The sequence below is a fragment of the Bufo bufo genome, chromosome 8 (genome assembly GCF_905171765.1).
Source record: "Bufo bufo chromosome 8, aBufBuf1.1, whole genome shotgun sequence".
Lineage (NCBI taxonomy): Eukaryota > Metazoa > Chordata > Amphibia > Anura > Bufonidae > Bufo > Bufo bufo.
In genome coordinates, this window is record NC_053396.1 from 49,945,245 (window position 1) to 49,971,440 (window position 26,196).

Consider the following 26,196-nt stretch of genomic DNA (forward strand, 5'->3'; position numbering starts at 1 on the left):
GTATCCACCTGACTTCTCCTCAACGCAACTGATGGTCCCAACCCCATTTGTAAGGCAAGAAATCCCACTTATTAAACCTGACAGGGCACACCTGTGAAGTGAAAACCATTTCAGGGGACTACCTCTTGAAGCTCATCATGAGAATGCCAAGAGTGTGCAAAGCAGTAATCAAAGCAAAAGGTGGCTACTTTGAAGAACCTAGAATGACATATTTTAAGTTGTTTCACACTTGTTTGATATGTATATAATTCCACATGTGTTAATTCATAGTTTTGATGCCTTCAGTGTGAATCTACAATTTTCATAGTCATGAAAATAAAGAAAACTCTTTGAATGAGAAGGTGTATCCAAACTTTTGGTCTGTACTGTATAGTGACATTAGGTCAGGCTTCTTGCTATTAACTGGTGTGATGTGGAGGTGCTCCTCCTCTTAAACTCTCCATAGAAGTTCCTGTTTCCTGTCCTGGATGAGAGGAGGTCTCTCAGGGTGCTGTCATGGGCTCATGGAAAAGTGATTACTGGTAAGTAATTTTAGATTTCTCAGCAATGCAGGCACATATGAACATGGAACTAACACAGATGCCTTCAGCTGCCAAAAGCGCACATACAACAGGTCAGCCATATTCATGGGGACAAATCTGCTGACAGATGCCCTTTAATTTCATCAACCTGTAATGAGACTGAACAGCTTCTCCAACCACAGAAGGTGAAATGTTCTGTGGCTCTATAACTTACCCAACACTTTTTGCCCGACAGATTAATGTATCAGGGTCCCACTGGATTGTGGATACATGCTGGCATGGGTCAGTGTAGACAGGAGTGTTTCCTAATCCCTATTACAGCTACCCTGGTTTTTGTAGTAGATAAATGAACAGTAACATTCTGGTGCTGCATTCAAATGGCAGAAATGTGGCTTTTTACAGAAGCCTTATATCCAGAGCCAAGAACATAACTGGATCTGGTCAGAACAAAGGAGGGAAACCATTCCCAAGGGTTTTGTTTGAGAAACATTTCCCCTACTTGCTTTGTCTGACGTGATGGATCCAGATATTAACACTTGGCACTAAATATACTGCTGGTACAGTTGGCAACTGTAGTGTTACACAACACAAGGGCAGTAGTATTGGAGGGGCCTCCATTGATTAAAAAAGAAATGTGATGAAATGCTAAATTTGAAAGAGCTCCTACAAGTTGTAGAAAAAGGTTTCCCTGTATTAGAATATTACGTCCCATCTCAATTGATGCCTCCTTGCACCAAAGGACTTTGAATATCTTTGACTTCTCATCCTGCATCTACACACGTGGACATAATGCTGGTACCCTTCCTTTAAAGAAAGGAAAATCCCACAGTGGTCACTGAAATAACTTGAAACTGACATGAGTAATATTTTTTTTTACTGAAAATCAATTTATGAAAATTAGACATTGCTTTTGAAAAGTCATTTAAAAATAAAAACTGATGAAACTGGCCTGGACAAAAATGATGGTACTCTTAACTTTAAAATTTAGTTGAACATCCTTTTGAGGCAATCACTGGAATCAAGCAATTTCTGTAACTCTGAGACTTTTGCTTCTGTCCACAGGTATTTTGGCTCACTCTTTGTGAGCAAACTGCTCCAGCTGTTTCGGGTTTTAACAGTGCCTTCTCCATGTTTCATCTCCTTCCACAGCTGTTCAATAAGATTTAGATCACAGCTCATAGAAGGCCACTTCAAAATAGTCCAATGCTTTTCTCCTAGCATTCTTGTATGTTTTCAGATGTGTGTTTTGGGTCATTATCCTGCTGGAAGGCCTAGGACCTGCCACTGAGACCAAACTTTCTGACACTGGGACGCGCATTTCGCTCCAGAATGCCTTGATAGTCATGAGATTTCATTGTACTCTGTACAGATTCAAGGTACCCTGTGCCAGATGTAGCATAGCAGCCCAAAAACATAACTGAGCCTCCTCCATGTTTCACAGTAGGTACAATGGGGGAGGGGGTTATCAAACTGGTGTAAAGTAGAACTGGCTTATTTGCCCATAGCAACCAGTCAGATTCCACCTTTTATTTTTCACAGCTCCTTTGGAAAATGAAAGGTGGGATCTGATTGGTTGCTATGCACAACTAAGCCAGTTCTACTTTACACCATTTTGATAAATCTCCCCAATGTTCTTTTCTTTGTATGCTTCATTTTTGGGTCTGTGAACATAAAGCTGATGTGACCAAAGGACATTCTCCCAGAAGCTTTGTGACTTGTCAATATGCATGTTGGCAAATTCCAGTCCCCCTTTTTTATGATTTTGCTTTCAACAGTGGTTTTCTCCTTGGTCGTCTTCCATTAAGTCCCCTTTGACTAAGACGGCAACAGATAGTGCGATGTGACACTGATGTACCTTGACATTGGAGTTCACCTCTAATCTCTTTGGTTACCATTTGTATTATCTGTCTCTTCAATCTGTCATCAATTTTTCCTTTTGCATCCAGGTCCAGGGAAATTGGCTACAGTCCCGTAGGACTTAACCTACTGAATAATATGTGCAACTGTAGTAACACAAACATCAAGCTGTTCGGAGATGGTCTTATAGCCTTTTCCTTTAACTTGTTTGTCTAATTTTATTTCTAATCTCCTGAGACAACTCTTTGGTTCATGTTCAGTGTGGTACTTACCATGACACCAAACAGCAACTTTTCACCCTTGTTTTAATTATTCAGTTAAACCACAATTCAAAAACAATGTCTGCTGAAAATCACCTAATGAGAATTAAATTATTATTTCATAATTCCTCCATTTCAGGTTGTTGTAGTGATCATTGTGGGTTTTTCTTTCACGGACAGGTACCAATAATTGTGTGTGTATGTGAAGAACTGTTTGACATAGATGCTTCTCACCGGCTTTCCTGTAGATGACCACGTTTTTATAATCGTCAATCATTTAGTTGTTTGGAATAGATGGTGTTATTGCCAAACATTTAAAGCAGGTGGCACCTGACAACCTCAGGCCAGACGTCCCAAACCCTGAATGAGACCAGCTGTACACTTCTCCTTCAATCAAGGGTTGGGTTAAATTTACAGGTTTTATTTGACTATGGAAAATCTGTTGTGCATTTTTCAAAGAATCCAGGGATGCCAGTGGGTCCGCACTTGTATTGGCCATTGTTAATGCACTGTGGCTAATTTGTGATTTTTCTTTGGAAGTCCACACAAATAATTTTTTATAATGTAATACAAGTTTTATATCCTAAGTTTGTAAACTCTTCCTTGCAGAATTTTCCGCTGTATAAAATGTCCCATCCTTAGCGATTAGGGCACAGGGTGCATGACTGCTGAAGACATTGTGTAGTCTTGTATTAACTGTTGGTGTTTGGCAACTGTATACTTAGGCATTGTGTGGTAGTGCTACTTGGGCTCTGTACAGTATGTTTTATTTGCAGTGTAGCATAGCATTCACATTGGGTAACAGCATGGGCACCGTATGTTATAGTAATTGATACACTGTATGGCAGTGCTCCATATTCAGGGCAAGAGCTGTCTAGGAATCGCACAGGGCACCATCATGTAAGGCCAGTCCTTCTTAAAGCAGCCACTGCAGAGGAAGCTTAGCATTACATGTTGACCATTCAATGAAATGGCCCACCATTGGGTGTGTCCACAGATCTGACAGGGCCCCATAGCAAAACTTAGTAGGAGCCCACCACCAAGCTTTCAGGTGTCACCTGCTCCTGAGCTACACAGAACAAAAATTTTATATAATACAAAAATTGTAATGACAATAAGTCTCTTAATATGTCACACTTTGTGACTTCTATATCTGACAAAGTGGAACAGGTGCTTCATCAATATGGCGCTCGTTCTGAGCAGCGTACAACTGGTATAAATACACTGATAAATCTCCTCCGTCCGACTGCAGCCTCCCACGTAGTGTATTATAAAACTGCAGGGCTTCAGAATTTATACAGTTACCGTGGACTGTTTCTTTGCACTGAGCTCCCCTAGAGGTGGCTGCATACAAATGTAGTGTGTTCCTGTGTGGAACCAAAGAATGAGTTCAATGTGAGCCCCATAACAGTCATGTGGACTGCCTCCCTTGGAAGGTACCCCACTGCCGAACATGTAAGACGTAGAAGGGCCGTAGTTTGATTGTTAAAGTGTACCTTCAGTTATAAACAAGACTTCATAAATGAATAGTAAAGGTAAATGAAAGAATTATGCCAGCAAATGGGCTCCTCGGGCTGCTTTCTTCCCTTCACTCAGCATCTTAACTCTAAGGGTACGGCCACAGGGTCAGGTTTCCGCATGCAGTTTTGAAAGCCAAAATCTGAAGTGGATCATAAAAGGATAGAAAGTATTAAAGACTAATACATCTTTTTTTTTTTTTTTTTTTTTTTTATTCCCTCCTGGTTTTGACTTCCAAAACCCCATCTGGAAACCTGACGGTGTGGCCGTACCCTAATAGCAGAGTCTGCGTCTCCAGCCTCACTGCTCTGTTCCTCATCTAGCAGCCTCCTCCTCCCCCTCTTCTCTACATAGACCTTAATGTTGAAAGCAGAAAAGAACAAAGCAGTCTGATAAAGGCAGATAAGACACCTTTTTCTTAAACCACTTAATTACCAGAGTTTTTACCCCCTTCCTTACCAGGAAAAATGTGTCAGTTTTGGCAATATGCCTATCTAACTGCAAATACCTTATTTCTGAGCCAGCCTACAGGTATTTGATATTTTTCACAGGACATCTTAGACCTTTTCTTTGTGCCATTAGATGACAGATCAAATTTTTTTTTTTTTTTATATATTTAAGGAAAAATTTAGGTATATTTTTCTTTTTTTTGTTACAAAAGATTTCAAGACAATACACTTAAAAATTTATGCATTTTTTTTTAAGAACTGAAAAACATGTACCTTTTTGTTTATTTTACACACACAAAGTCCCTTATACTATTGCTAAGATTTGTAGATGAGTAGGTAAGATTTGAACCGCTAAGTCGGCGCTGTCAGCAGGAACGTGATCTCAGATAAGTATAGATAAGTTTTCTTTATTAATTTTACAGGTCAACGTGTTTCAAGGGCATATGTACTATTGTCCTGATGAAGGGGGCAGTTCGCCCTTAAAACGCATTGACCTGTACAATTAATAAATAAAACTTTTATCTATACTTATCTGAGATCACGTTCCTGCTGACAGCGCCGACTTAGCGGTTCTAATCTTTTACCTACTCATCTACGAATCTTTGCATCCTGAGGACCGTGTCTGCGGCACAGGCAAGAACCTAGGCAGCAGCGCAGGCATCCCGTTGGCTGGACGGGAAAATACCAGCAAAGTGCATAAAGCAGTTATGACTACTCACAACTCAAGAAGGTAAGCGCAACTTATCTCATAGGCTAACTGATTCTATACGGCAACACACATAAGGCGATGCCTCCTTTTTGTTTTGCTTATACTTTTGCGAAGAGAGACCGCACCTACTGGTCTTGGGCATACTTACTGTTACTGCAGCTGTCTAATGACAGCACGATCGCAGCGATCTTAACCCAATGAATACGTCAGGTTACAGTTGAGAGCCCAGCACCATGACGTATAAAGTCGTGTGATGGGAGGCAAAAGGTTAATTAGATATAATAATTCGGTGTGCGTTAAAATGTATACGCTAATGTAACTAACTCCCGAGGCTTTTCACTCTCTTCTCATAGTAACCAATCACAGCACAGCTTTCATTTTACTACATTGGTGCTTACAGTACTGTACACCTATGTTCCCGGACCTGTGGCTCTCCAGATGTTGTAAAACTACAACTCCCATCATGCGCTGATGGCTGCAGGCTGTCTGGTCATGATGGGAGTTGTCATTTTGCAACACCTGTAGTGCCACAGGTTGGTAAACTTAGATCTACAGTTTTGTAAGAAGCGTTGTAGCATACCTCCCAACTTTTAAAAAGGCTAAAGAGGGACAATTGCAGCAGCACCCCCATAGTGCCCCTCCACGGTATTTATGCCCCCATAGTGGCCCCCCTGTACTGTTAATAATTAAAAAGACTAATGGTCACCAAGCCCTATTCCTCTGATCGGAGAATATTCTATTCTAGCAGGTGGGATGCGAGGACGGACTGCTCTTTGTGCCTGCTGGGCTGTGTATAATGTGTCACCACATCGCATCTGAGGCTGGGGAGAGCACATGGTGTAGACACGGAGCAACTGCCGAAATCCGGGGCAGTCCTGCATCTAGCAGGGCAATTGGGAGGTTCTCTGCAGTAAAAGGAGAGCTGTGCTGTGATTGGTTGCTATGGGCAACGAGCAGTGTGTCTTTTAGACGACACATGGAGGGAGATGAGAGGCAGAAATGCAGGAGAGCTGTCACATCCAACAGACTACACACAGGGTCACTTCCAAAACAGATTCTAAGATCTTTCCTACATGAATGGGCTCCTGGGGCAGTAGCAGGTTTTACTAAATTTGCAGACATGACCAAAGTGTTAGGGTGGCCATACACATTGAGCAGCTTTTGGCCGAACGATCAGCCATCTCTCCCAACTCCATCCCGTCTCCCCCATACACATCAGGCACAATTATTCATTCATTTCACTCAATCCTTCTCTCCCCCATCATCATCTGTCGGGGGAGAGTTGGGAGCTCCCTATACACATTAAATTGTTGGCCGAACCGAGAGCAACACGTTCAGCAAATATACACTTAGGCCCTGTTCAGACGATCGAGTCTCACGCATAGGACTTGCAGGGTGAGTATGTGACAGCTCCCGGCACTGACAAAATCATATAGCATTATATTGATTTATGATGCTATGTAACCCTTAGAGGTCTGGAATATATTGTATAACACTGACATAATGCTGTCTGTGTCATTCAGTGCATTCCAGAACTGTAAGAGCCCTTAGATGTCAGCCAAACAAATGTTCAGCCGACTGTTCTCAGAGTATGGCCGGCTTTGCACAGGCAAGTGGATTACTTTATTTGCATTAAAATATTCCAAATTATATCTGCAGTGGAAAGGCTTTACACGTCTCACATGGTGGGATCCAAACCTGTCCCTGGTTCTCATTATAGTACTTCAGACTGCACCATTCTTGTTGTTAAAATTACCAGAAAGCTAATGTTTTGGCGCTGTACAACATCTATTCCAGCAGTACTGTGCTATAGAGCCACCAATAAAAAATAGTCCTTTAAAGTCTTGCGGTGGGCCCAGCCAGTAGATACATTACACAAGGAGCATCCATTCATACAGTATAGACATACGGTAATGGTTTTAGAAAGGTTTGTCTTGAAATTTTTTGTGTGAATTTTTTGTTACTTGCAGTTATGTAGATAGGACCGAAAAAGAGCTGAAATGAAAAAATTGGCCTGGTGAGAAAGATTCTGGTAATGAAGCAGTTAAAATAAATTGTCCTGAGGCCAGCTGTCTGTGGGAGTTTTCAGCCTGCGCTGACCCCTTCGTCCTGCTGGATGTTTTTCGTGGTGTTTGCTCAGCTGTAATATGCAGATACTGGAGAAGTCAGTATTTCCCAATATGAACATTTCTGTCAGCAGGACATAAGATGAAGCTTTTTCCACATTAGTCTTCTCGCTGGTTAAATAGAGGAGAATGGTTTTAAATCCTCTGTACAATTATTAACCTTAGGTGACATTCACATAGTATGTATCGCTGCTAAAATAAAACAAGAAATCCTTATTGTGTCAGTTATAAATAAGAGGGGTGTCCGTCCTAACAGACATGAGGCAGTATGTGTACGGGGTTATCGGGGATCAGTATGGTACGTGGGATAGAGCACTTGTGTACATTGCTATCTATCCACAGATCTGCCTCAAACACCATTGGGCTTGAGCGAATCAAGCTTGAAGTTGCATGAGACTTCGGGGAATGACTTCAGTATTCCTATCTGCGTATTTAAAAATAGGAATCCGAAGTGGGCTTTGGTAATGACTGGTACCGCAGTACCAAAGCCCACTTCAGATTCCTATTATTTTAAATTGTTTTTAAATACACAGATAGCAGGGGCATACATAGAAATCATGGGGCCCCATAGCAAAACTCAGTATTACCTTCCCCTCTTCCTGCACAAATATAAAGTATGTATGTGTAAATATATATACAGTACAGACCAAAAGTTTGGACACACCTTCTCATTCAAAGAGTTTTCTTTATTTTCATGACTATGAAGGCACCAAAACTATGAATTAACACATGTGGAATTATATACATAACAAACAAGTGTGAAACAACTGAAATTTTGTCATATTCTAGGTTCTTCATAGTAGCCACCTTTTGCTTTGATTACTGCTTTGCACACTCTTGGCATTCTCTTGATGAGCTTCAAGAGGTAGTCCCCTGAAATGGTCTTCCAACAGTCTTGAAGGAGTTCCCAGAGATGCTTAGCACTTGTTGGCCCTTTTGCCTTCACTCTGCGGTCCAGCTCACCCCAAACCATCTCGATTGGGTTCAGGTCCGGTGACTGTGGAGGCCAGGTCATCTGGCGCAGCACCCAATCACTCTCCTTCATGGTCAAATAGCCCTTACTTTCAAAGTTTTCCCAATTTTTCGGCTGACTGACTGACCTTCATTTCTTAAAGTAATGATGGTCACTCGTTTTTCTTTACTTAGCTGCTTTTTTCTTGCCATAATACAAATTCTAACAGTCTATTCAGTAGGACTATCAGCTGTGTATCCACCGGACTTCTCCTCAACGCAACTGATGGTCCCAACCCCATTTATAAGTCAAGAAATCCCACTTATTAAACCTGACAGGGCACACCTGTGAAGTGAAAACCATTTCAGGGGACTACCTCTTGAAGCTCATCATGGGAATGCCAAGAGTGTGCAAAGCAGTAATCAAAGCAAAAGGTGGCTACTTTGAAGAACCTAGAATATGACATATTTTCAGTTGTTTCACACTTGTTTGTTATGTATATAATTCCACATGTGTTAATTCATAGTTTTGATGCCTTCATAGTCATGAAAATAAAGAAAACTCTTTGAGAAGGTGTGTCCAAACTTTTGGTCTGTACTGTGTGTGTATATGTGTATATATGTATATATATATATATATATATATATATATATAATAGAGCAGCACTCCAAAGGTAAAGTGATATTTTTATTCACCCATTGGTGATGCGACGTTTCGGCTCCAACGTGAAGCCTTTCTCAAGCCTATGAGAAATTATATATATATATATATATATATATATATATATATATATATATATATATTAATTTATTATTATTATTTTTAAAGGTTTTTCAAGGATATATATTACATCACTCCAAATAGGACAAATTCTAGCCAATTCGTTACATAAAAGAAAAAAAAAAAAATATATATATATATATATATATATATTTATTTAAATATATATATTTAAATATGCAAATCAAAAAGGTAATTGATACAAGAACAAATAAAATAAGACAAACAAGGAAAGAATAGGGGAGGGAGTAAGGAAAAGGAAAGGATAAAAGGGAAGAGGGTAAATGAGAAATATGGGTTACCAGTCAAGATAACAAGACCTCTTGAGTATACAATGAAAGATATGTCAAACATTTAAGTAAACAACTGGTCACATTAACAACATTGTCGCTTTTTCTGGAGTCAAATATATAGTCCATTTCGTCCAGCCGATTCTCAGGATATTTGCCGGATGTAGCTGGCTCTCTGCCAGTCCCCATTATAGTTAATAGGGCCAGACCGAGATGCTGGAGTGTAATGACATCCCTGCTGGGTGTACAGTATAGCGCTAGCGTGCAGCTAGCCTTAGTACCGCATGCCATCACAGGAGTGACACACTGTTTAAAAATTCCAACACGTTATAAATGCAGGTGCCCGAACCGGTCTAACAGGAATGTTGTTTCCTGCTGTTGCTAGGCCGCTGCATAAGAGGAATATCCATCTAGAGAGGTTTTACAACTCCCAAATGAATAACTCCATTACGTTTGAGGCGTTGCTCCCATTTATATTTTCATTGATTTTCCTGGTAAATCAGAATATCCTAAATATGAATAATATGATCCATAAAAATGTTTCTAATACATCGTCTTTTTGTATTTGATTTAGGGGTCATTCACACGTCCACAAGTGTAAATAGCCGGCCCTGTGATAGAAATGCCGATTCTTGTCTGTGGCTGCGGACAAGAATAGGACATGCTCCATATATTTTGCGGGGCCGCGGAACGAAAGTGCGGATGCAGACAGATCCCATGTAATACAGGCCAGGATAATTCATATGTTCAGGACAGGTTCCACATATTCCACACTAAAATGAGCAGGAAAACTACATGTGTTCCTCCTCCTCCTCTTGTTCCTTAGTGGAAATCCGCTCTGCCGCTCATACAGCCTTGGACTTTTTCACATGGAAAGGACCTGTCCCATCTTGTGTGGGACACACACGCAGATTGGACCTTTTGAATAGGGGTGCGCATCATTCAAAATACAAATCGGAGTCTGCCTCTGATCTCTCTTGTGGATAACGCACATCAGGTTTTTCCAATGTGTATTTTCTACCATAAGAAGAAAAACCAGCAGCTTTATATAGAACATGCTTTGTGTATACATTCCATCAGGATTACTTCACATAAGCGGAGAACCTCTTTAATGCCAAGACAGCATTAGTAATGACAAAGTGACAGCAATATATATAGCTATGGGTAAACGGATAGTAGCCAGTGGTAGAAAACAGCCTGTTTACTAACACAATTTAATTAAAAATTATCCCACTTTTTGATGGCAGATGCTTTCTTCTGTGAAATGGTTCTTTTGGAAGATTTGTAAGAAATTCAATTAGTGTAAAATTGATTAGCTCAATCTCTAGCCCTGTACTGAGATGATTGTGAGTAGTGGGCAGTAGAGCCATGGATCTCCCATGATGCTATGAGTTCAGGTGAGGTGACCATACATGCTTGTCTGAATACAGCCTAAGACTAAAATACATCTTTAAATTAAAAAGAAGGGGAACTAGCTGTCCGCTGCGCTGTAGTGACCAGCCTGCTGATTTCCGGTCATGCCGTCACATCAGCGAGGACAGCAATGCACGATAACCTTTCGCTGCCGGGTGGTATGTCCTTGCCAAAATACATTTTCATGTCTGTTAGATGCTTAGGGCTCTGAAGCAGTTCTGGTGCCAGAATGCTGCCCAGTATAACGATATTGGACCAATCCCGCCAGCTTGGTCACGTAGCTTACACTTTGACAGCACGCGTTTGGTAAAAAAAATTGCAATGTACATGTATTCAGCATATATCTATAGTTTGTATGTCTGTTAATGTGGAAAACCATTTAAACTCCTAAAATGTCCAACTACACTGTCCCATAGATGCGTGGAAGCCCTAATAATATACTGCCGGGTGGGCCGTGAGGAAGAGCCATATGTAAGCATCTCTCGCAAAAAACATTTACGTGGCTGGGGGGAGTCCGCAGAAGAAGAACGAGAAGTAGGACATTCATTGAGAAGATTGGCTACACATCGTAATGCTTTTAAGCGCACAGCTGTAATTCAGGCTTTCCTTGGCTCGACCCCACAGCTGACACTTCAGCTCTACGTCTGTGTCTTGCAGAGACATGTCCCAGTAGCACGAGGTAAGGTACAACCCTTAATTGATAATTGCTTTGTAACAGTGGTCGCCAATCCATGACGCCCCAGCTGTGGAAAAACTGCAACCCCCAACATGCAATGACAGCCTGGCGATTGAGTTAAAGGGTAGGGATGCAAGTTTAGACAAAGCAATTTTTGCAATTATTGTTTTTTTTTAAATCAAACCATATTTTAACTAAAACAGAAAATTCTAAGTTAGATTCACATATGCAATTCTGCCTGCAGTCTTTTTATCCAACCTGATGAGCTGGTGGACAGAAGTGAATGAATGAAATCCTTCCGTTATTTCCCATAAAAAACTGCAGCGTAAATAATAGTAAAAGCACCTTCATTCCCTGCTGCTCCAGCATAGGCTCTGGTGGTGCTGCAGATCCATGTGACTGGCTGTAGTGGTAATGCTATAATGCTAGCATGTAGTCATATAGATGGATGTCTTGGACAACCCTTTTTAAATAGAGAGATCCTAGTTCATGAGTTCACGATCTCTTAAAGCAGTTCTTTGGAAATATCCGGTCATCAATATAAGTTCAGTAGAGGTCCAGTTCCCACCACCCATGCTGTTTGAAGGACCATGGTGTGCCAGAACCAGGCATTGGAAATGCACAGCTCCACACACTGAAGAGGCCATACTGTTTTACTGCTACCTTGCTCCCATTCAAGTAAACCGCTGATGAGTAGGAATGCTGGGAGTCAGATCTTCACCGGTCTAATATTGATGACCTCTCCTAAGGCCTTACTCACACATCAATGTTTGGTCAGTGATTTCCATCAGTGATTGTGAGCCAAAACCAGGACTGGAGCCTCCACAGACATAAGGTATAATGGAGAGATCTGCACCTGTTCTGTGTTTAGAGCCGCACCTGGTTTTGGCTCACAATCACTGATGGAAATCACTGACCGAACACTGACGTGTGATTAAGGCCTAAGTATAGGTCATTAATAATAAAGTCCCAGAATAACTCCTCTAACCAGAGCAGAGGATAGCCGTTGGAATTTGGTATAGAACCCACGCTAAAAAGCTGCCTGCAGCAGAGCTAAATCTGTCTACCATTGTTCTCAGTAGGAGCCTGCGCTGCACTTATTTAGTTTATAGCCACGACTGCCAACGAAGGACATGTCCTCTCTTGGCCTGGTGTCCAGACAGGTGCAGATGGAAATCGCTATGGGTGTCTGCTCGTGGTATAGCTCCATTCAGTAGGGGAAACCATGAGTGAATCTACAGCATTCAGATTGAAAAATTGAAGCAGAGACCACAGCAGTCTCTGCTGCACAATATTTGGCGGATATTTGCCTTTGCAAAATCTACCATGTGAACTAGCACTTACTCTGGAGGATCTGGAATGTCCATGCAATACATAGACTGCCCTTGTACAGATGTAGCAATCCTCATGTTGATTCATGCGTTAAGTAAAGAATGGCAAGAAACCATGAATTGACATTTTTCAGTGGCTTCTGTGCAATTATTTCACGATGAGATGTTTAGAACTGCTACATGTGTATTTCAGTGGGTACAACATAATGCCCCCTTTCCCATATGACCCTATTTGCTAGGTTCCCCCACAGCCTAGAGCTGATTATTGGGGGTCCCACCAATAGGATGCCAAGTGAAAAACGTACTTTTGTAGGTTGCCTCAATGATATTTCCAACGTGGACAACAAGTTTAATCTTGGGATTCTTGTAGCTCAAGATCGTCAATCCTCATTCTGACTGATTTTGAGAGATTTATCCTCCATTCAAACCACAATACCAGTGTCATTCATACTTTATCCAAGGAAACCTTAAAAATGGATCCTTCTGCATGAACACTGATGACAGAATTGCCTGCATGTTTGTTGTGAGGTATCAATGAATAAAATCTGAGTTGAAGTGGGCCGTAGTGTTTGTGTGTATGTGTTTCCTTCTGTCTGTATTAAAGGAGTTCTCCAAGAATGGGAGACCATGATCAGCGGGTCACAAGCGTTACCAGTCCACCTCTCATCATGCCGATGCCAGAAGTATGATGTGCCATCCACGTAGGGTTGTTGCGGGTATCAAAATATCAATACTTTTGTCCAGGGCTGGGGAGTCGGAGGCAATTTTAGGTAATAAAAAAAGCAAGTTTAAATGTCCCAATTCACAAAAAGTTATAATTAATTACTTCTCTACTGTAAGAATAAAGGCCAATGCATGCAGTGCGTCACGTTACCGCAAAACGAACACGTTAAGTGACCGTGAAGAAGCATGCTTTTCATATGCTTCACTATATGGCACGCAACGCACAGTTATGGAGCAGCAATACTTATACTTTCCATTGTGTTATGTTCCGCTGTGACAGGGAACGCAACGCCCATGGTTAACCTAGCCTCTCACTGATAACTGATTAAGTAAATATGTTTTTTTGCAGGACTAGAGACACTTGTATAAGTGAAGGGAATGGATAGTCAATAGTTCAAGACTGAAGCTGTAAACCATTTGAAAAACTGCTGTCATTCAGCTAAGGGTACTTTCACACTAGCGTTTTTCTTTTCCGGCATAGAGTTCCGTCCTAGGGGCTCTATACCGGAAAATAACTGATCAGTTTTATCCCAATGCATTCTGAAAGGAGAGCAATCCGTTCAGGATGCATTAGGATGTCTTTAGTTCAGTCATTTTGACTGATCAGGCAAAAGATAAAACCGTAGCATGCGTACCGGCAAAAAAAACTGAAGACATGCCTGCTTTTGTCCCGATACCGGTATTTGCCTTTTATCGATACTAGGCTGCGCTACTGCACAGCCTAGCATCACAGGACATGATCGCGCTGCTCTCAACATGCTCATGTTCCCTCAGCAGCACAGGGGAGAAGGAGCCACTCTCTCCCTCCCCCCTATGCTGCCGCTGCTGCCAATAAGAAGAGAGACGAGAGGTGGAAGGGTGGGTGCACTGCGCCACCAATGATCGTAGAGGACCTTTCATGGGTCCAAACATTGTAAACTAACAGGATATATAGAGTGGTGCCCAGGGGTCTCACTGAACTTTCTATTATTCCTGGGCGCTGTTCCGTTCGCCTGCTGTGGCCCCCGGTATATTCTCCAGCTCTGTATGCTAATTGATAGCATTGGAGCAATGGGTAGGAGACTGCCCTTTTTCTCAATGGGCGTTCCTTCTCACTGGCTGTAGCACTGTCCATTCAAAGCGCAGAGCGTCACGGACAGGCAGAAGGAACGCCCATTGAGAAAAAGAGCAGTCTCCTCCTCTTTGCTCCGATGCTAGCGATTAGCATACAGAGCTGCAGAATATACCGGGGCCACAGCGGGCGAACGGAGCGCTCCCAGGAATAACAGTAAGTTCAGTTAGATCCCTGGGTGCCGCTTTACATATCCTGATAGTTTACAAATGTTTGGACCCATGAAAGGTCCTCTTTAACCTTTAATACAGGAGACGGGTGCTGGCACCAGAATCACATAGCCGGCACCCTGCCTCTACCCCTCAGGTGCGGCACCTGAGGGGTTAACTGCCGCTGATCTGCTGCCGGCTCCCGCCTCCTGTATTAAAGGTTAATTATCATTAGTGGCGCATTGCTCCCCCCTTCCCAGTATTAAAAACATTGTTGGCAGTGGCCACAGGGTCCCCTCCCCTTCTCATTGGTGGCAGTGGCAGCTTCTGATCGGAGCCCTGGCAGTGTAATTCTGGTGCTCCGATCAGTTACCATGGCAGCCAGGACCATCGGCGTATGCAGCCTATTGCATTAGGGTGTGCACCCTAAAGCACACACACTGTGCGACGCGTATATACACTCACCTAAAGAATTATTAGGAACACCTGTTCTATTTCTCATTAATGCGATTATCTAGTCAACCAATCACATGGCAGTTGCTTCAATGCATTTAGGGGGGTGGTCCTGATCAAGACAATCTCCTGAACTCCAAACTGGATGTCAGAATGGGAAAGAAAAGGTGATTTAAGCAATTTTGAGCGTGGCATGGTTGTTGGTGCCAGACGGGCCGGTCTGAGTATTTCACAATCTGCTCAGTTACTGGGATTTTCACGCACGCACACACCATTTCTAGGGTTTACAAAGAATGGTGTGAAAAGGGAAAAACATCTAGTATGTGGCAGTCCTGTGGGCAAAAATGCCTTGTGGATGCTAGAGGTCAGAGGAGAATGGGCCGACTGATTCAAGCTGATAGAAGAGCAACGTTGACTGAAATAACCACTCATTACAACCGAGGTATGCAGCAAAGCATTTGTGAAGCCACAACACGCACAACCTTGAGGCGGATGGGCTACAACAGCAGAAGACCCCACCGGGTACCACTCATCTCCACTACAAATAGGAAAAAGAGGCTACAATTTGCATGAGCTCACCAAAATTGGACTGTTGAAGACTGGAAAAATGTTGCCTGGTCTGATGAGTCTCGATTTTCTGTTGAGACATTCAAATGGTAGAGTCCGAATTTGGCATAAACAGAATGAGAACATGTATCCATCCTCTGATGGCTAGCAGGATAATGCACCATGTCACAAAGCTCGAATCATTTCAAATTGGTTTCTTAAACATGACAATGAGTTCACTGTACTAAAATGGCCCCCACAGTCACCAGATCTCAACCCAATAGAGCATCTTTGGGATGTGGTGGAACGGGAGCTTCGTGCCCTGGATGTGCATCCCTCAAATCTCCATCAACTGCAAGATGCTATCCTATCAATATGGGCCAACATTTCTAAAGTGCTGATACCTTGTGGAATCAATGCCACGTAGAATTAAGGCAGTTCTTAAGGCAAAAGGGGGTCCAACACAGTATTAGTATGGTGTTCCTAATAATTCTTTAGGTGAGTGTGTGTATATATGTATGTGTGTGTGTGTGTGTATATATATATATATATATATATATATATATATATACATATACACTGCTCAAAAAAATAAAGGGAACACTTAAACAACACAATGTAACTCCAAGTCAATCACACTGTGAAATCAAACTGTCCACTTAGGATGCAACACTGAGTGACAATCAATTTCACATGCTGTTGTGCAAATGGGATAGACAACAGGTGGAAATTATAGGCAATAAGCAAGACACCCCCAATAAAGGAGTGGTTCTGCAGGTGGTCACCACAGACCACTTCTCAGTTCCTATGCTTCCTGGCTGATGTTTTGGTCACTTTTGAATGCTGGCAGTGCTTTCACTCTAGTGGTAGCATGAGACGGAGTCTACAACCCACACAAGTGGCTCAGGTAGTGCAGCTTATCCAGGATGGCACATCAATGCGAGCTGTGGCAAGAAGGTTTGCTGTGTCTGTCAGCGTAGTGTCCAGAGCATGGAGGCTCTACCAGGAGACAGGCCAGTACATCAGGAGACGTGGAGGAGGCCGTAGGAGGGCAACAACCCAGCAGCAGGACCGCTACCTCCGCCTTTGTGCAAGGAGGAACAGGAGGAGCACTGCCAGAGCCCTGCAAAATGACCTCCAGCTGGCCACAAATGTGCATGTGTCTGCTCAAACGGTCAGAAACAGACTCCATGAGGGTGATATGAGGGCCCGACGTCCACAGGTGGGGGTTGTGCTTACAGCCCAACACCGTGCAGGACGTTTGGCATTTTCCAGAGAACACCAATATTGGCAAATTCGCCACTGGCGCCCTGTGCTCTTCACAGATGAAAGCAGGTTCACACTGAGCACATGTGACAGATGTGACAGAGTCTTGAGACGCCGTGGAGAACGTTCTGCTGCCTGCAACATCCTCCAGCATGACCGGTTTGGTATTGGGTCAGTAATGGTGTGGGGTGGCATTTCTTTGGAGGGCCGCACAGCCCTCCATGTGCTCGCCAGAGGTAGCCTGACTGCCATGAGATACCGAGATGAGATCCTCAGACCCCTTGTGAGACCATATGCTGGTGCGGTTGGCCCTGGGTTCCTCCTAATGCAAGACAATGCTAGACCTCATGTGGCTGGAGTGTGTCAGCAGTTCCTGCAAGATGAAGGCATTGATGCTATGGACTGGCCCGCCCGTTCCCCAGACCTGAATCCAATTGAGCACATCTGGGACATCATGTCTCGCTCTGTCCACCAACGTCACGTTGCACCACAGACTGTCCAGGAGTTGGCAGATGCTTTAGTCCAGGTCTGGGAGGAGATCCCTCAGGAGACCGTCCGCCACCTCATCAGGAGCATGCACAGGCGTTGTAGGGAGGTCATACAGGCACGTGGAGGCCACACACACTACTGAGCCTCATTTTGACTTGTTTTAAGGACATTATATCAAAGTTGGATCAGCCTGTAGTGTGGTTTTCCACTTTAATTTTGAGTGTGACTCCAAATCCAGACCTCCATGGGTTGAAAAATTTGATTTACGTTTTTTTATTTTTGTGTGATTTTGTTGTCAGCACATTCAACTATGTAAAGAACAAAGTATTTCAGAAGAATATTTAATTAATTCAGATCTAGGATGTGTTATTTTTGTGTTCCCTTTATTTTTTTGAGCAGTGTGTGTATGTGTATATATATATATATATATATATATATATATATAAAAAATCCAAGGCAGCACTAACCGTACTTAAAGTCTGGAGTGCCAGCAGTACAGACTAGGGCTGCAGTAAACGATTATTTTAGTAATCGAGTATTCTATCGATTATTTTTTACGATTAATCGAGTAATCTAATAAGAAAAAAATAATACTGTTTTCCTTTATAAAAACTCAGACGCCCTGCCATTAGCCCCCAACACCCTTTGTTCCCCACTGTGCTATCAGCCCAAGTGCATCAGTTCCCCCCAGTGTCATCAGCTCCACTATCCCCCAGTGCCATCAGCTCTCCCTCACCCGTGCCATCAGCTCTCCCTCACCCCAGTGCCATATGCTCTCCCTCACCCCAGTGCCATCAGCTCTGCCCCTTGTGCCATCAGCAATCCCTCACCCCAGTGCCATCAGCTCTGCCCCCTTGTGCGATCAGCTCTGCCCCCTTGTTCCATCAGCTCTGCCCCCTTGTTCCATCAGCTCTGCCCCCTTGTTCCATCAGCTCTGCCCCCTTGTTCCATCAGCTCTGCCCCCTTGTTCCATCAGCTCTGCCCCCTTGTTCCATCAGCTCTGCCCCCTTGTGCCATCAGCTCTGCCCCCTTGTGCCAGCAGCAGCTCTGCCCCCTTGTGCCATCAGCAGCTCTGCCCCCTTGTGCCATCAGCAGCTCTGCCCCCTTGTGCCAACAGATCTGCCCCCTTGTGCCATCAGCTCTGCCCCATTAGCTCTGACCCATTGTGCCATCAGCTCTGCCCCCATTGTGCCATCAGCTCTGCCCCCATTGTGCCATCAGCTCTGCCCCCATTGTGCCATCAGCTCTGCCCCCATTGTGCCATCAGCTCTGTTGCCATGCTCCTCCTGACACCCGTAGTGCACAACGTCACTGGTTTCTATGACTCTGTGCACTCCAGGCGCCTGGCCTTAGTTGCGCCCCCACCCCCTCGGTTTCATCCACTTACCTTTCCAGCAGGGGCGCTGCCGACACTCCATCGTTCTGCGCTGCTCTGCTCCTGACGTCACACAGTGCGTCAGGTCACGGCGTGCGTACGTCAGGAGGTCAGAGCAGCGCGGGACCATGGACGTACTGTGGAGTGTCCGGAGGCCGCCTGCTGGAAAGGTAAGTATTCCAAGCGCCGCAGGAGACCACGGAGCGGGAGTAATAGGAAGCGCTTCACTCCCGATCCGTGGTCACATGACACAAACGAATCTTCGATGCAAAAAATTTGCATCGAGGATTTTTTTGTGTCGAATTACTCGATTTAATCGAGTAATCGTTTCAGCCCTAGTACAGACGCAACCAATCGTCAAATAAATGGAAAAAGAAAAACTGCAGCACTTCCAATGTAGTGAAAAGAAAATGAGGTCCTTTATTCACGTGTGCGACGTTTCAGTCCACTTACTGGGACCATTATCAAGCATAACGGTCCCAGTAAGCGGACTGAAACGTTGCATGGGCGAATAAAGGACTTAATTTTCTTTTCACTACATTGGAAGTTCTGCAGTTTTTCATGTATAGCCTATATGCCATTAGCCCCCATTATGCCCCTAACAGCCTCATTTTTTATAAAATAAAAAACCACCTACGTCTCTGCTCCTGGACGCCGCCGTTCCTCACCGCCCGCGATTTTCTTCCTCCTGATGTCTGCTCTCTGCTGTGCGCTCTGAACTTGCTCGCACAGCGTGACGTCACAAAGCGCTTCACGCTGTGCACAGCCGAGGACCAGGAAGTGGTAAGTACAGAGCGTTCACCGCTTCCTGGTCCTCCGGTACTAATGAGCGCTTCCAAAATGGAAGTGCTTTATAAGTATTCGCCGGCCAGCAGGCTTGATTAGGGGTGTGCCCTGTGCGCATGCCTATGGCCAGGACGCTACTGAAGCCCTGGCTGCCATGGTAACCTCCCTGCTTCTGTGTGCACAGGGCAGCAGGGAGAGTGTGAAGTCCTATTCACCCTAATAGAGCTCTATTAGGGTGAATAGGACAAGGGATTAAAAGATCCCAGGTTCTAGCCCCTAAGGGGGAAAATAGTTATAAAAAAAAAAATAATATATATTAAGTATAAATCACCCCCTTTCCCAATTTTGCATATAAAATATATAAACAATAAATAAATAAACATATCACATATCGCCATGTCCAAAAAGTCCAAACTATTAAAATATTTTTAAAAAATATGCGGTGAACGCCGGAACATAAAAAAAAAACTGTGCGATTCGCCATTTTTTTAAATGTGAAATGCACGCAGCTTTTTTTTGGTATTTTATTTTTTTCGTGTGGTATCGAGTATCACAATACTTTTCTATGGCATTGAAATCGAATCAAAATTTTGGTATCGCAACAACCCTACCATCCATGTGCATGTCACTGCTGACGGCCTCTGTGGTGACCTGTAAACAATGGCATTTGACTGCTGAGCTTATATTTGCTTAATTTGAAAGAAACTGAGATCTAATTAACCCCTTCCCACACCAATCCGCGAATAAACAGCATGGGAAGTATTACATTCCTGCACCATGTCGGTGCCATCAGCAGCAACAGCCGATATTGGTGCTAGCGCCGATCCCTGCTGTTTAGAAGTCAGTCAGTAGCAACCATTGTATCTAAGGATCTGATGAACTAAGGCACCTTGCAGACGAGCGTGTCCGTTGTAGGTCCGGATGCGTTGCATCTGCGATCAGGGAAAATCGTGCGAGTAGGTATGCAATTGCAGTCAGTTTTGACTGTGATTGCGTTCCGATGTTCAGTTTTTATCGCGCGGATGCAATGCATTTTGCACTCGCGTGATAAAAAACTGACTGGTACCCATACCCGAACCCGGACTTCTGCACTGAAGTTTGGGTTAGGTGTTCTGTATATTTTATTATTTTCCCTTATAAGGCTACTTTAACACTTGCGTTCGGAGCGGATCCGTCTGATGTCTGTACAGACAGATCCGCTCCTATAATGCAAACGATGGTATCTGTTCAGAACAAAAAGTTAGTCAGACGGATCCGTCCAGACTTTACATTGAAAGTCAATGGGGACGGATCCGTTTGCAATTGCACCATATTGTGTCAACTTCAAACGGATCCGTCCCCATTGACTTACATTGTAAGTCTGGACGGATCCGTTTAGCTCCCCACGGCCAGGCGGACACCCGAACGCTGCAAGCTGCGGAACCTCGAACGCAAGTGTGAAAGTAGCCTAACATGGTTATAAAGGAAAATAATAGCATTCTTAATACAGAATGCTTACTAAAATGTGGCTTTAGGGGTAAAAAAGAAAAACAAAATTAACTCTCCTCATCCTGTTGTTCGCGCAGCCGGCATTGTCTTCTTTCAGACCTTTGACGTAATCGCGCTCACCACGTGGTGACGTCGGCGCAGGTCCTGCTGAATGAAGATAGAAATTATCTTCATTCAGTACTAACAAGTGCAATACACTGTTAGATCACTATTGCAGTGTATTTCACCAGCAGTCTGGTGGGACTTAGTGGGAAAAAGTAATAAAAAAAAATCTAATAAACATACGTGTAATTGGTATCGTCACATCTGTAACAACCTAATCTACATAAAAAAATTAAATGAAATAACATTAATTTCCCCCCACAGTGAGCACCTTTATAAAATATATTTTTTTAAAGAATGACAGAATTGCCGTTCCAAAAGATGATAAAAAGGGATCGAAAAGTGATATGTATCTCAAAATGGTACCAGAATAAAATACAGCCCATCCAAGCTGCCTTGACGAAAAATGAAAAAGTGGACTTATGGCGCAAAAAAAAAAAAAGTTTAAAAAAAGGGATTTTATTATGTAAAAGTAGTAAAACATAAAAAAATATATATTTAGTATCGCCATATTTGTATCAAACCGCAAAATAAAGTTGGCAGAATAGGGCTAGCGTAACATACTATTGGAAAAAAACTATTTTCACTGCCTAATGTTAATAACTTCTATGAAACCCAGGGTTAGGCCTCATGCACACGACCGTTTTTTTTTAAGGTCCGCAAAAACGGGGTTCCGTTGGTCCGTGATCCGTGACCGTTTTTTCTTCCGTGGGTCTTGATTTTTGGAGGATCCACGGACATGAAAAAAAAGTCGTTTTGGTGTCCGCCTGGCTGTGCGGAGCCAAACGGATCCGTCCTGAATTACAATGCAAGTCAATGGGGACGGATCCGTTTGACGTTGACACAATATGGTGCAATTGCAAACGGATCCGTCCCCCATTGACTTTCAATGTAAAGTCAGGAGTCCCTTTTATACCATCGGATCGGAGTTTTCTCCAATCCGATGGTATATTTTAACTTGAAGCGTCCCCATCACCATGGAAACGCCTCTATGTTAGAATATACCATCGGATTTGAGTTAGATCGTGAAACTCAGATCCGACAGTATATTCTAACACAGAGGCGTTCCCATGGTGATGGGGACGCTTCAGGTTAGAATATACTAAAAGAACTGTGTACATGACTGCCCCCTGCTGCCTGGCAGGTGCTGCCAGGCAGCAGGGGGCAGACCACCCCCCTGTATTTAACTCATTGGTGGCTAGTGCGGCCCCCCCTCCCTCCCTCCCCTGTATTTAACACATTGGTGGCCAGTGCGGCCGGCCCCCCCTCCCCTGTAGTACTGTAGATTCATTGGTGGCCAGTGGGCCCCCCTCCCCTCCCTCCCCCTCATAATTAAAATCTCCCCCCCTATCTTTGGTGGCAGCAGAGAGTACCGATCGGAGTCCCAGTTTAATCGCTGGGGCTCCTTCGTGAAAACTCAGCTCTGAAAAAGCTTTTATGCAGACAGATCTGCGGATCCGTCTGTGTGAAAGTAGCCTACGGCCACGGACGCGGATGCCAATCTTGTGTGCATCCGTGTTTTTTCACGGACCCATTGACTTGAATGGGTCCGTGAACCGTTGTCCGTCAAAAAAATAGGACAGGTCATATTTTTTTGACGGACAGGAAACACTGATCACAAATGCGGCTGCAAAACGGTGCATTTTCCGATTTTTCCACTGACTCATTGAAAGTCAGTGGGTCCGCGAAAAAAAACCCGGAAAAAGGCACAACGGCCGCGGATGCACACAACGGTCGTGTGCATGAGGCCTTATTCTAAATATTTCAAGCCAGCACCTGGAACTGAATATTCCTCATTTTCTCACCCTCACTGAGGTGGTTGCACATGCTTAGGTTAAATCCTCAACTGCCACCAGCAATATCTTCTTTTAGAAGCTGAGGCAGTTTCAGGGAGTGAGCTGTAGCAGAAAGGACACACCCCCTGAGTTTCCAGCTAGAAAGAATCTAGCAGAACAATTGGAGTAATGAATGGGAATATCTCTGGTTCCACGTTAGGTATAGGACTGGTTCTAGCTTTGTTAGGACTCATGCTCCTGACGAATGTATTTTCTGACCCCCAAAAATCGGATGATGTCAGTCTTACATCAGTTTTTTTAATAAAAAAAAATTGTGGATCCATTGTAACAATGCCTGTCCTTGTCCGCAAAACAGACTATGAATATGACGTTCTATTTTTTTGCGTAACGGACTTGCATATGCACAGGTACGGAATGCACACGGAGTCATTTCCGTTTTTTTGTGGCCCCCTATGGTTCCGCATAGGAGCTGCAAAAAAAAAAAACGGAACGGACAAAAAATAACTTTGTGGGCATGAGCCCTTGTCATGTACTATATAAGATCTGATTTTCATTTTTACATCAGTCATAGCATGACCACTTTGAGGCGTTAAGGAGGACTTTAGGGTAAAGTTTATGTATCTTATTCATACAACTATTAGCCCTCGATAAATGGCGGGTTACAAGATAGACATAAGAGATGTGTCCTTCACATGCAGCCAATGAAGAAGCTTATATTATCTGGACCAAGGCCAGCTTCAAGTCACATACTTGTGAACATCCTCCGTCATCCCTGCAAATGTAAACATTCATGGTACATATGACCTGCAGTTCTCGTGGCTGCTGTTATATTTTCTTGCCAAAGTGTTTGATCCTTTGATTTTCATGTTACAGCTGGGCCAATATGCTTGTTTGTCTCTGCTTAGCATTTGCTTCTCTGGTGTTAAAGCCTACCAAACTTTTTAAAAACTTTGCATTAATCGATAGTACATGAAGAATAACACGTTCTGGCCACTATAAGACTTGTATCGTCCATTTTTTTTTACCGGTTTTGCCCTGTGAATGCTGAATGTCTAGTTGGCAGTTCTCTAGTTGCAGTTTGCAGCTGGGTGGAGACTGTCTCCCATCCACTACACAAAGAAAGCGGAGGAGGCCCTGTTTGCTAACCTTCTCTTACTCACTCAGCAAGCAGCTGAGCAGAAAAAAGATGACTCAGGGGAGATCTAATAACTTTGTATAAATATATCAGGGGTCAGTACAGAGATCTCTCCCAACATCTATTTATACCCAGGACTGTGACGAGGGGACATTCTCTACATCTAGAGGAAAGAAGGCATCTACACAAACATTGAAGAGTATGGAGTATAGCATTCTCAGCCAGAGGAGGTGACTATGGTGAACTCACTAACAGAGTACAAGAGGGAACTGGATGTATTTCTGAACTGTAAGGGTACTTTCACACTTGCGTTGCTGGATTCTGGCAGGCAGTACCGGCGACGGAACTGCCTGCCGGATTCGACAATCTGTATGCAAACGGTTACCATTTGTAGACAGATCCGGATGCATTCCGTCTCTCCGGTTGTCATCCGGTAAAACGGATCCGGTATTTATCTTTTTCACATTTCTAAAGGTCTGCGCATGCGCAGACCGCAAAACCAGATCTGTTTTTGGGGCCGGATCCAGCATTAATGCATTTCAATGTAAAATAAGGCCGGGTCCGGAAGTGTTCCAGAATTTTGGACGGAGAAAATACCGCAGCATACTGCAGTATTTTCTCCGTCCAAAAACCGTACAGTGACTGAACTGAAGACATCCTGATGCATACTGAATGGATTGCTCTCCAATTAGAATGCATTAGGATAAATCAGTTTTTTCCAGTATTGAGCCCCTAGGACAGGACTCAATACCGGAAAACTTTAACGCAAGTGTGAAAGTTCCCTAATAATAGTACGGGTTATAGTTATTAGATTTCAGGGAAAGGGTTGTTGACCCAGGAAGTTATTCAGATTGCCTGACTGGAGTCGGGAAGGATTTTTTCCCCCTAAAATGAGGAAAATTGGCTTCTACCTCATGGGGAGGGGTGTTTTACTTCCTCTGGATCAACTTGCAGGATAACTGGATGGACGGATGTCTTTTTTTTTGCATCCTTACAAACTGTTACTCACCTATATGGTTGTAAATAAAGCACTAGGGATTAAATATAAACTTCCTATTTAGCTGCAGTAGTCTCTTCGGTTTCTCTCCTGGAGATCTGTCTCACTCAACTCAGTGTCTAAATCCTATGCACTATAAGGACCTTGTGACATCACAGGATCATGTATCTTTCGAAGCCTCAATCCCAAATTCATCATGCAACTCACTGTAAACAGCATGATTATGGTTAGTTATGATTATGGCTGCTCCAAACCCACGTGACTTTAGCATTTCACATGACCCTGTTTCTGCTAATTTTAACCCACCCCTTTTCCATCACACATAGAAATCCTGCTAACCTCATTAACATGCCTTGTTTTCTCTTCTATCTTTTAACAGTTTGCTCTGATTCCCACGGTATGCAACAAACTCCCCTTTATTTATGACTATTTTCTTTCTACCTTTCTAAACCTGCTGGCCCTCGACAAAACTTGGATTCAACAATCTGACACTGCTTCCCTTTCTGCTCTATCTTATGGTGACTTACATTTTTCTAATACCCTAGACCTGAAAATAGGTATGGTGGTGGGATCGGCATACTTCTTTCCCCACAATGCACCATCTAGGTCAGGGATCAGCAATCTTCGGCACTCCAGCTGCTGTGAAACTACAACTCCCAGCATGCAAACATTCTCGGCTGTTCTCACAACTCTTTTATAAGTAAATGGAGCATTCTGGGAGTTGTAGTTTCAGAACATTTGGAGTGCCGGAGGTTGCTGATCCCTGATCTAGGTGTTTGCCCCAGTACCAACACACGCATTCCCATCTTTTGAGATTCACAACCTCAAAATCTTCAACCCACTTTCCCTGAGAGTGGTGGTTAGCTACCGACCCCCTGACTCACCTAACGAGTTTCAA

General features: G+C 43.4%; 1 protein-coding gene across 5 annotated transcripts in view; it reads left to right on the forward strand.

Annotated features, from left to right (window-relative positions):
- The window catches only part of XKRX (XK related X-linked), a 48,491-nt gene that overhangs the window by 17,093 nt on the left and 5,202 nt on the right, over positions 1-26,196 (forward strand). For all 5 annotated transcript variants that reach the window (XM_040442251.1, XM_040442253.1, XM_040442252.1 and 2 more), the window contains one exon: positions 11,292-11,554. In XM_040442251.1, the coding sequence (XP_040298185.1) occupies positions 11,292-11,554 (263 nt within the window). The remainder of the gene's footprint in view (positions 1-11,291; positions 11,555-26,196) is intronic.